Source organism: Planococcus citri, chromosome 3 (genome assembly GCF_950023065.1).
Source record: "Planococcus citri chromosome 3, ihPlaCitr1.1, whole genome shotgun sequence".
NCBI lineage: Eukaryota > Metazoa > Arthropoda > Insecta > Hemiptera > Pseudococcidae > Planococcus > Planococcus citri.
The window spans coordinates 27,680,875-27,692,874 of NC_088679.1; the positions used below are offsets into that span (position 1 = coordinate 27,680,875).

The 12,000-nt window shown below is 33.8% G+C and overlaps 2 protein-coding genes across 2 annotated transcripts in view; one reads left to right on the forward strand and one right to left on the reverse strand.

Annotated features, from left to right (window-relative positions):
• Window positions 1-12,000, forward strand: part of LOC135838338 (cytoglobin-2-like) — a 386,622-nt gene that overhangs the window by 92,794 nt on the left and 281,828 nt on the right. The window lies entirely within an intron of this gene.
• Window positions 4,016-7,199, reverse strand: LOC135840431 (peptide methionine sulfoxide reductase-like). Its single transcript, XM_065356964.1, has 5 exons — window positions 6,992-7,199; window positions 6,618-6,784; window positions 6,438-6,552; window positions 6,221-6,357; window positions 4,016-4,338 (listed from the first exon to the last, which is right to left on the reverse strand). The coding sequence occupies exons 2-5, from the start codon at window positions 6,779-6,781 to the stop codon at window positions 4,101-4,103; spliced, it is 654 nt and encodes a 217-aa protein (XP_065213036.1). The 5' UTR covers window positions 6,782-6,784; window positions 6,992-7,199; the 3' UTR covers window positions 4,016-4,100.

Below are 12,000 nucleotides of genomic sequence, written 5' to 3' on the forward strand. Positions count from 1 at the left end.
AAGAAATCTGAAATTTGGTTTGTACCCGGTGATGGGTTTGAAACGTTCGTTGTGGAGCCTCTGGCGGACTTCTGGGTTTTCCCGTTTCCAAAAAAAAAAACTTCAAGTGGAGTGAAAATGAAATTCAGCTCCCATAAATTTGTATTTACCATCTTTGTAACCCATTCGATCGATTTAGGCACTATTTTCATAATATTTTTATTTTGTGCTGGTTCGAATCCGAATGATAATTTTTGAAGGAAACTAAAAAAATCAAAATCCGTTTTAGAATCCAAAAACGATTTGAAACCATCATCAGTCGATTCGCGAGGTTTGGCATGGAACCGAATTTCAATTTTTTTTTCGTTCACACCTTTGCGAACTACGAATTTTTCATGTTTTTCAAAAGTGATCACTAGAATAAATTTTGGTTTCAATCGGCATGAAAAAATTTTGAAAATTTGTGCTAAAATCGATCCGGGGGAGGTTACAAAGATGGTGAATCCAGGTTTTTAGGCGCTGAACATCATTTTCACTCTACTTACAGTTTTGTTTCTTCGAAAACTGGAGACTTGAAATCCGTTGAAGGTTTCAGAACAGTTCGAAGCCATTGGCAATCCACTCGGGAGGTTGAAAATTGAATACTAGAACCAAATTTCAGTTCTTTGAGGTCAATTTGATGAAATTTTGATTTTTTTTACCATTTTTGACCTAAATTTGAATTTTTGAAAATTTCCCCAAAAGTCGAGAAATCAATTTCAGCTTGTGAAATTTTGGCTTGTGGTGTATTTTGGGGTCTTCTATCGACTCTCTTTTGCCTAGTTTAAATTTTTGTGCATGCCGGTTGGGATACTTCGCAGCAATATTTGAGTACTTAAATTCCTTAGAAGTAGTCTTCATTTCAATAAAAATGGTTTCCATACATTTACGATTGATTGGTCATTTTGTTACTTGGATTTGTTCGCATTGAAGAAGTTTCCATTCGTCGATCATCACATCTGTAGAAAAATCAAGAGGGAGACTGGCGTCTGCATGAACTAAATCGTAGCACTTTGATCGCTTCAGCGCACATGAATTGAGGGTTGCAGACTGATGAGCCTGCATTTTCTATTCAAGTGCCATTTGTTCTACTTCAGAGAGATCCTACAACTTTACCTGTACTTCTTTTGTAGTCACCATTTCGTTCAAAGGTGAACGATTTTTTTCATCATGATTCTAAAGGATTTTAAGGTAAAAATATTAATTATTTTCTAAAATTTTGCACTTTTTTTTACACGACAGATCTTTAAAAAAGTGACCAGAGTTACTTTTTTTTTGACCATTTTCGACGAAATAGTAACAAAAATTAACTTACTAGTGAAATTGTAACAAAGTTATACAAATTAATACTTATTCGGCTTGGACAATTTGTGCTTTTCTACGTTCAAAATTTAAAAATTATTCAATTTATTCAAACTTGGATATTTTTAATTTCATTTTCAGTTTTTTAAATTTGCGATGCTGCTCAAATTCGCGTTGCAATGTATGTACACAATCTCGAGTTTAATAGAAAACTTTATCGTTTATGAGATTGTAAATTAATATAATCAGAGGATTGGATGGACGTATACTCTGAACAGAATGTTTTGAAAATTCACTTCGACCAACCTGCCCTTTCAGGTTGGCATTTCCACATCACCAGTGAAGAAAAACATCGCCATAATTCTTTCAATTCCGTCTCACCGATGTAATTTACGCGCTGATCTAATTAAAAATACCAACCCATAGAATAAAAACTATACTTCCCAAAACGATTAATATTCTAATTCGAGTAAACGTTTAAACGAAACTCAACTCTCCAAATATTGCACGATCTCAGCAGCGTTTAATTTTAATCACATCGACGCGCAGCGTCGTGACACAGACGACGTCGCGACGCCGCGCCGGCCGACCCAACTTTGGCAAAAATACGCAAATCCGCCAGAGCCACCGCCCCATTTTTGTTTTTTTTTTGTTTTTTCATTGTTAATCGAAAATTTACTCCTCGCGACTTATTTCCTCCAGCTTTAATAACGCCGAACGCGCTAAATTATAAAATGCGATACAACCCAGCGAAAAGTTACTCGAGAAGAAAATTTCTTCGATATACTTTTCTTCAACCAACGGCAACGACAAAAGGGTTATAGCGAAAACAGCGTCGTCGTAGCGAGAAAAGGTGCAAGTTGAACAGGTATCTATGCGATAAAGTTTCCGAAAACATTCGCCTTTGACACGGTGAATTTTCATTTCCGGTTTCGCGTGTAACTCGAGATATTTAAATATTAAGATGACGATTATCTCTTACCAAAAAAGGTGTTCGAACGTTTAAAGTATACCTCCTCGTTACCCCCTTAACTGACTTTTAAAGTCTCTCGCGTATGTATTTACTATTTATCCGGCTCGAGTTTCCAAAAGTTTCGATCTTCACGAAGGTGGAAAATTTACCAAAAGTCGTATACCTTACCTATACTTTTATTCCCTTTACGCGTTTACCTAAAATTCCAGATCGTTTTACAGTTTACCTACTCTGTCTCACTGTTTTGAGCGACATAAATACTCTTCATCTTCTGTGTTTTTATCGATATCGTATCGCGAACTATGTAAAAGAAAGCCCTCGGGTTTCATATAATATGCATACGCGAAGCGTTGTGAAAACCCCAGCAGTCTAACCGTAAGTTTTCATCTTCGTCACCCAAATCTGGCGTAATTTCGAGCCAAAAACTATCTGTATAAGTATACCAGTTTGACTAAATCTTTACCACACCTCATCGTTGTGTGGCTTGAGCTATTCGAACGTAAACATTTGCCAATTCATACTGAGGCTTCACTACGACGATGTAGAGAAATTCTGCCGACGGAAATCCTTCTTTAATCTTGGTACGTTTTCTTTCCTTCTAATCTGATCCGATCGTTTTAGGGAATAAAATATTATAAAACCACTTTCTAGTAGGTAAAGAAATAGAAATAGCGAACAGCTCTATCCCAATTCCGAGTCGTCTTATTGATATAAAAAAATATATACTTGTATTAAACGTTAAAACGGAGCATTTCCGACATTACAACAAATACCTTAGTATTAGTGAAAACCATTTAAGCAGCTCGTGGCCATTCGACGTTGTACACGGAGAAGAAAAAACCCTTCTTAGCGGCAACCAATTCGCCAAATATTGATACAACTATAGTATCCTTGTATTAACTGAAAAAGCTTTTATCGAAGAGATGAAGAAGAAAATTGAATGACTTTTTTTTATCGACTTCTTCCCTCTGAATTACTTAATCTTTAATAGAAGTATCATCCTATTCAACGAAACGTATTGTATACTAATTTGTTTCGAGTAGTTAAATTTATGATCAATTTGGCATTCTATTATGCTGTCAGTCAAAGTAACACGAGCGGATCGAAAGCACAACACATAGGATGCTTCGCAGTTTCGCCACGATTATGACGTCATTACTTACTTGTTTTTTCAAGTTCGGCGTGTTTTTTGATTTTTCCTAATTTTTCCTCTTGAATTTTCGTCAAAATGATCACTCTGAAACTGCAAAAGACTTGATCGACTTGACGAATTGTAAAGGTCCTCTTTGTTAGTATACCTTATGTGAATATTTTCATTCTGTGGTTTTTTTTCATTTTTATTTTTTTGAATTTTGCAGGGTATCTAACAGGTAGTGAAAGTAGTGAGAAAAAAAAAGTAAATTTGATCAAAAAGGTAGCGAAAAAATGAGAAAATTCAAACTCTCAAACAAAAACCTTCAGATCACTGAAAAATAGTGTACAATGAAATTGGCATCTTGTTTTTTTTTGAATTTTTATTGAAACATAAAAAGTACTTTGCAGGTATTACAAAATTTCTTCCAATTTCAAATTTTTTTTGAAAATTTTCCTGTGAAAAATGTAACATGTGGGGGTGGGGGATGGTCGAAAGGAGAGCTTTCTGAAAATTTGGATGAAAAAGGTATTCAAAAAGTAGTGATTTTTTCAACAAAAAACAACCGTTGAAAATTGAAGAATGTTGCATAAAATTACAAAATATTTATTTAAATACAGAGACACGATGATGAATGATGTAAAAATGTGATGCACAAAACACGAAACTACCTATTTAACAAGTCAATCCTTGTCCCTCGTTCTTGATTATCAATGTCCGAACAAAATCAGCCACATTTTCATTCAAACCGAGATTTTCAACTTCTTCGTTGAAGCCCTTAAGGGTACCTTGCCCATAAACGTAACCATTCAATCTAGCAGCCAAATGAGATCGTTTAAAATCAGTTCCAGATTGCAAGCCTACTGCCTTGCAAAGCCAAGGATGCTGTTGCAATCTGTATTTCTGATGATAGCTGAAATGTAAACAAAATGATGAAATATCTATACCTAGTTGTTTACCTATTAAAATATGAGGTGTTGAGTGGATCGCGAAAAAAAAAATACCTTATGGGAATTTTATCCAAATTCAGTAAAAACGTTTATTTTTAGTTTAAATTCAATCAGAAAAAATTTTGGCTCCAGGTTTGTCTGTGGAGGGAAGAGGATGTTTTGAGAAAAATGGCCCAATTCCAAAAGATAGCATTTGAGGTTTTTGTGTCGACCTAGGCTAGGCTATTGGCATTAAAATCTAAGATCACTTTTAGGATTCTATTGAGCTGTTGGGAATTTTTAAATCGTCCATTTTTGGATGAATCGGTGTTTTGAAAATTCTTTCTTTTCAAATATTTCGCATTAATCAAGTCCAAACATGAAAAGATACGATTTCTGAAACTGGGAAATATTTTGAAATAAAGTGATGCTAATTTTTCAGACATTATTGCCATTTTCCAAAAAAACGAAAGAAATATTACTGATGACATTTTTTCGGTGTTTTGAAATTGTCGAGAAATGTCTGAAAAATTGGCACTACTGCGTTCCAAAATATTTCCCCAGTTTCAGAAATCATATCTTTCCGTGTTTTGGCTAATTCGAAATATTTTTTAGAAAAAAAAATTCTCAAATCGCGAATTGAACACTTGAACGACTTAATTCATTGAAAAAGGGAAGTACTCATCAATTTTCCAATTTTTTAATGTCTTTGAGCGTTCTCGTCAAATTTTTTTTGGTGGAAGGGAGGATGCAACGTCAAAAATACTTTGACCATTTCAGTTTTCCATTCGAGAGGCATGATCAGAATTTTTCACTTTTTTGGTGTTATGGCCAATCTAATAAAGTTTTTTTTGGGGGGGAGGGCGAGGCGAGAGTTGACAAATCTTTACTATCTCAATTTTTCTTCTTGAAAATTTTTCAACTTGCTATGAGCGTTTTCAATAAAATTATTGTACTTTGTCAACGTCATTGTTTTGAAGAAAATGCCATAATTTTTCGAAAATCACTTCAAAGAACGTGACGCAGAACATTTTTGGAAAATTTTCGGTTCAGAATATTATCAAAAGAAAAGCTTCCATCACACTTTTGTTTTTAGGGCAAAAAGTAACTTCAAAGCTTGAAAAAATGGCCGACCAAAAATGTGACAAAACACGAGCAAAACATTTTGATTGAGAAAAAAAATCAACAAAAAAGAGCACATAACGTTACAAATTGAAATGTTCTCATTTTTAATTTTAAAAATTTGAATTATTTTGAAATTTGTTGACAAAAACGCAAAATATTTCAGTGATTGTTGGTAATAAAGTCTGGATAAGAATTTTTTCGAATTTTGGACAAAAGGTGTCAAAATAAAGCGAGACTTTCACAATTTCTACAAAAGGAAGAGCTTTTTGGTAATTTCTAATGAAAATACGAGACTTTTGAACAATTTTTGAAGAAAAAGTGTGACTTCTTTTTCTAAAGCAAAAAAAAAAACAACCATTTTTGAATAAATGCAAGACTTTGACAATTTCATCAAAAATGAGTACCTACTTTTTGGGAATTACTGGCAAAACAGAGATACTTTTGGGTGATTTTTGGCAAAAAACGAGACTTAAATAATTTTTGAAAAAAGTGAAAATCTTCAGTAATCATAACAATTTTTGGAATTATTAGCAAATGAGTAAATCATTTTTTCTTAGCAATTTTTTATCGAAAAGTGAAGCTTTTTACATTTTTAAAAGTAAAAGTACTCTACTTCTTTCCAATTTTTAGAAAAAAACTGAAACTTTTTTTGGTAAAAATCCTCCCACATTTTTTTCTCGCCATCCACTCTAATAGGTAATAGCCAATAGGTATAAAGATAACTAAATAATGCAATCTTACTCTTCAGCATCGTAGAATGTGCTGGCTTGTAAGATTTCTGTCACCAGAGGTTGGCCAGCTTCATTTTCTTTTTCTTTGAATGATTTCTCAGCAATTTGTTTCTGTTCTTCGTCGTGATAAAAAATCAACGATGTGTACTGAAATCGAAAAGGAAAATCACGGTGCGAATAGCACATTGAAAAGCCAATCATTTTGATTTGTGACGATGTATGCTTACTTGTCTCTTCATCTTGGAAGTTGGGTCGTGATTCTTCCAGAAAATATCGAGTAATTCTTTGTATTCAATTGCATTGGGATTGTAATCGATCTGGATTGACTCGGTATGGTCTCCTCTGTCAAAATTATAATCGATTATGTTACTACTTGTTCGAATTTGTGAGTCAAAAATTTATCTTACAGTTTCCGATACGTTGGATTTTGTGCTGTGCCTCCGCTGTAACCTACTCGTGTTCTAATAACGCCTTTTTGAACACCAAAAATGCAATCCGGAGACCAGAAACAAGCCATAGCAAACGTAGCTTGTTTGGTTGGTGTATCAACGTCATGTAACAATGAAGCCATTTTCTGGAATCAGTTTGTCATAAATTCATTATAATTAGATTCCAAACACTTCAATGAAACATGAGTACAAATGAGTTCTGTGTATGATCTAATTCATTTAAAATTAATTTTAATTGTTTTCATCTATTAGGTAGGTAACATTTATAAAAATTTTCTCCATGATTTTTACCTATCAAAGATGCCAGTACTAAGCTACATGAACTAACTCACCGATTATTTTGATTTTTCGAAGTGAATCACCAACCACAAACACTGAGAAAAACTACAAAAATATTTCAATCTGATGGAAAACAGAGCTACGTTATACTTCGTACAAAATAGGTCAGCGGATTGCAAACGCGCGGAGTAAACTGTTAGAGATGAGATGTTGACCGTGATACTAATTATTCTTGTCACGATACTGTGTAGAGTTGTACTTTTTCTAAAGACTATTTCGAGTGGTGGTAGAATACATGTTTAGGTCCATTGTTTAAGTTCTAGGCTATAAATAAACCCATCGATGTCCCTAAAAAACTGTTATTATATTGAAGAACGAAATTACAACTGTCTATGTTTCGGAAAAATGAAACGAACTCTCAAAGGCCGATGGCCATTATCGTTTGAAATTTAATTTTTCCTCCCAAAAAGTACCTCAGCCACGACGTACTTTAATGATACCTTAGTGATGCGATTTCGTCATGAAACAAGATGTTCTTCTATACATTCCTCTTCGATATACCTGTATTTTGAAAGGAAATGCATTACCGTTGAATAGAATTGCTTTCACATTGTCAATGCAAATTATATAGTATCCCTTTAAATAGCTCTCAGCGTGTAGGAAACCGGCCTCTGTTACCTTCTTGCCTGCTGTGTTTCAAAAATACTACATGTATAATAATCGACATGCAGACGTACAAGATGTATTTAAAATGGTTCTTTTCATACTATACGTCGTCGTGTGGTAAAAACTCGAATTTTTTGACAGAATAATTAATGATTTCGTTTTGTGTTCTTTCAACCTTTATAATTTTAAAATTAATTTTGAATATTCTCGTGATAGAATCCTTGACGGGTAATTATCTGTGTTCAAACAGCTGATTCGCAAAACAAAACATTAATGTAACCTTGCACTTGACCTGAAAAGACAGAATGACAGAATCAAAACAAACCATTTGATTGGCTGATTCAAATCGTTGTACGAATTTACTTCTGTAGGTAGCGCTTCGTTGGAGGAACTTTTTTACTTTTTTACGTTCGTAGAATTAATTATTTTAACTAAGATCTCAATTTTATTTCAAATTTATCCTTTTAAATTGTATGGACAATTCTCTTCAACAAAAAGGTCAAATACCTACTTGATAATACATACTTCAGAAGAGAAAAGGAAAATTTACGAATAATCCGGTATTGCGATCATTCTAATAATTCATGAACAAAATTGTGAATCATTTCTAGATTCTTAAAATTTGACTTCATCATCTTTTTCGTTAAAATGAATAACAAAATTGCCGCGAAGGAATAATGAGACGAAAACGACACGACTACATCTTGGCAATCGTTATCGTGAGTCATTTTGATTTAGTATGAAAAAATTATTGAATATTTTATCTAAATTTTGAATCAACGTCTCCGTCCTGAATAAAAATAGAAATAACCTATTTGTCAGTTTTTGGCGAACTTTTAAAAATCCAAAAATTATGATTTTTTGATTAAAATAATGAAAATTGGTCCTGAAATTAATTTACTTCTCGAGCCGAATGTCACTATTTTGAGTCATTCTGAAGTCTCTAGCGTAATTTTTTATTTCTTCAGAATTTTTGAATTGCAGAAAGTGTAAAAATTAATTTGGGTTACCTACCTACTAAAAATCGAGATGGCTCAATATTATTGATCGGTTCAACGAGTTTTTTCGTATTTCACGCGATTTCCAAATGAACGCTTCGAATATTTTTTTGATCAGCACTTCAGCAGTAGTAGGTATATTCGTGAGGGGAAAAACTCGAACATCATCGGTGGCGCCTTCAATACCTCGTATGTGACACTTTCTGCACAGATGTCATTTTTGCAAAAAATTTATCGAAGGGGCCACCGACTAAATTCAGTGAAATCGTACCGTGATGTCTGCCTAGAAATCGGTTTGAATGTACGTAAATATATACTCGTTGAACAAGTAGAGAATACTTCTGTCATAACTCGATTTTTAGCTGTCCAAAAATTTTAGAGGTTTGATATTTGTTTCAGGATTTATTTTGATCAATAATCATTTTTATTGAATAAGCACCATCGCCCAAAATAATCTTTTTTGGATTTTCGAAAATTTGTCTGAAATCTTCAATTTGGGTTGCTGATATTATTATCATGACGATTTTAGTTCATGCTCTTTGCAAAAAAAATTGGTGGTGTTCAAATCGGAAGAGGACACTTGAAGGTAGGACTGGTAGGAGCAAACAGTCAGTGGATGTTGCGTTAATAAGTCACGTAAAATTCAGTAGAAAATTAGCTCAGTTCTCGCATTTTTTATAAGAAGTCAAAACGGAGATGAAATACGCAAATACAACGTACGTCTTTCAATCGTACTTGGTTTAATCATTGTGATAAACATACTCGCTTTATTACATAAACATGAAAAGATCACTCAAGTAGATGGTATACAGTTTGGGATTTTGCTAGAGCCTGCAGATTTGGATATTCGTACAATGGCAATATTGCATGATACCTTATGATACATCTCCACTTCTCCAGGTAATTTGAATGAAACATTCCTTGAGAATCCAGACTTGGAAAAGAAACTCGAGGCACATTTCGTTACTGAAGTAGTGGATAGATCGCTTCTAATGCTACAAACAGCTTTATCGACATATGCAGTCATCGTACTTGTAATGTTCAATCAATCCAGTTCCACGAAGACAGCAGTTTTTGGAGTGCTCGCTGTGTCACTTGGTTTCGATCTTCCTCTCCTCAATTTCATATCTTTCACTACAATGTATGAGTTTTTTAATGATTCGTTATCCTTATGGTTTGTCCTGGGTGCCAATTGGATATGGCATGTTGGATGTTTAAAGCACAAGTGCTGGTTGATTGTGTATGTAATGCTCCTGGAATGTACAGAGAGCAAGTAGTTTTGGCAGAAGATAATGTTCATAGGGAGCATATAAGAGCTATCAGCAGCATTGACAGGCTGGAGTACACAGAGAGCCTAGAGAACAAGCAGCTTTGGCTGCGTAGATTTTTTGACTGGTGAAAAAAATTCACTTGAAGGAAGAGGAAGGCAGATAGTCAACATTTTTATGGATCACAAAAATTACAGATATTCTTTTGTGAAACATCAGGGATTCTTGACATTATTACGATAAGGTAGATTTGATATCCAACACGGAATATGGATAATTTTTACTATTTCAAACAGTAACCGGATCCCATTCAAAAATATTGTGATTTTTACTATGAGATTAGTAAATTTTACTATGAGAGTAATAAATTTTACCTAATTTTACAGGTAAAATCTATTTTTTGGCTGAGTAAAAATCACTATTATTTTTGAATGGGATCCGGTTAGGTACTATACTGAAATAGTAATTTTTATCAATTTTTTTTCCGTAAAATGTGTTTTCTTTTTTTATTACCCTCATTTTTTTTTTTATGAAATTTGCCTCGTGTGAGTCGTGTGTGTGTTTTTTTATCCATGTTTGATCGACTTTGCTGCTCTTGTATTATTTTGGGCAAATTGTAGATTTGAACTTACGAGAACAGATTTTGAGAAATTGTGCTTCAATCAACCGAGAAAGTCACAAAGATAGTAAATAGATAATCAAAATTTTAAAATGCTGAATTTCATTTTGAACCTTTTTTATAAATTTTTATGCTTTTTTCGTAGATTCATTCATTATGAATAATATTTTTTCGTTTTTGAGTGAGTGCTTCTTGAGTTGATCTTTGAGGCCATAAGAATGGTCGATACGAGTTTTCAAGTTGTGAATTTTGATTTTGAACCCTTCTATGGATATTTTTTGAATGCCAGAAAATCCGAAAATTGAAAATTTAACATGGTATTGTTTGTTGGTCCGATTTTCATTTTTCATTGTTTGATCTGAAATATTTACTTGCTCTGACATTATTATTATTAAATTTAAAAAAATGTTATCTTTCTCTAGTTTGGCATTCTATGGTTCAGAACTTCTAATATTGTACTACTATTGCAGGCCACGCTTGAGTATAGAAGGTGCAAATGACTATGATGGTGCGGGTGTTTTTCACCTTTTTGCAGGTCAAGTGATGAAAGAAGGTGTATTACAGATCTCTTGTTGAGATGTTCATCGTTCTTGATTGATTACTTTTAAGCTATTGGATGAAAGACCATAAGTTCAAGTTAGCTGTAAAGGCTTGAAATCAAAAGAAAAATGAAGAAATGACATGAGGAGCTCATTACAAAAGTAGCCCTTGTCACATGAACTTTTAGACCCTTTTCACTCGATTGCACCTATTGCCAACTGCGGAGATCATGTTGTAATGATGAAATGACCGTCAAGTTGGTCTACCCTGATTAGCCCCGAGAGGAATTGCTTTATAAAGTTTACATTCATGATACTGGGTACGCTCAAGGGAGAGCTTTAGAGATTGCATAGGTTCATGTGACAAGGGCTACTTTTGCAATGAGCTCCTCACATGAAATTTTTACAAATTCTGAAGGCTGGACTCATTCATCACAAATCATCGAATTTATCATAATTATAAATATTACGGAAACCATTAGATTAGGGGAAAATGAAATTTGATTAGAATTCTGCGCGTTACTGTACATTTCCTATAAATTGATGAACTCTGAAAATTGAAATCCTAAGCACTGCAAACCCTGATAGATAATAATATTTTCCAAGTCCTAGAATTCAAGTTTTACGGACCTGAATACCTAATTCAATTTCAAATCACAAGGTGATATCGTTAGATGAATTTTTTAAAGATCTTAATTTGTATCCTGCTGCGACGTTCTTCTCATTGCTTGTAAAGTAAATGTTTTGAATGCTATGTTAGAGTGCCACCTTGACACTTGCCGAAGCTCATTTCAGCTGCTGAAACGTTGGGGGGGGGATTGCTGCTTCTGAATCTAGAGCCGGTGTCAATGCAGAGTACAGGTTGAGTTGGCTTCTTCCGATTCAAATTTTCAGAACTATTGTGTCTCATCTGTGATGGGTTGATGAAGAGAGTTTATTCATTTTAATATCGGGATAAGTACATACGTAGCT

Bases quoted from the DNA above. Each gene is read 5' to 3' on its own strand.
- LOC135840431 (XM_065356964.1), bottom strand. From the start codon at position 6,781: ATGGCTTCATTGTTACATGACGTTGATACACCAACCAAACAAGCTACG. The intron at 6,553-6,617 runs GTAAGATAAATT...TAATTTTGACAG, and splicing joins AATCCAACGTATCGGAAACT to AGGAGACCATACCGAGTCAA. The intron at 6,358-6,437 runs GTAAGCATACAT...TTTCGATTTCAG, and splicing joins CTTCCAAGATGAAGAGACAA to TACACATCGTTGATTTTTTA.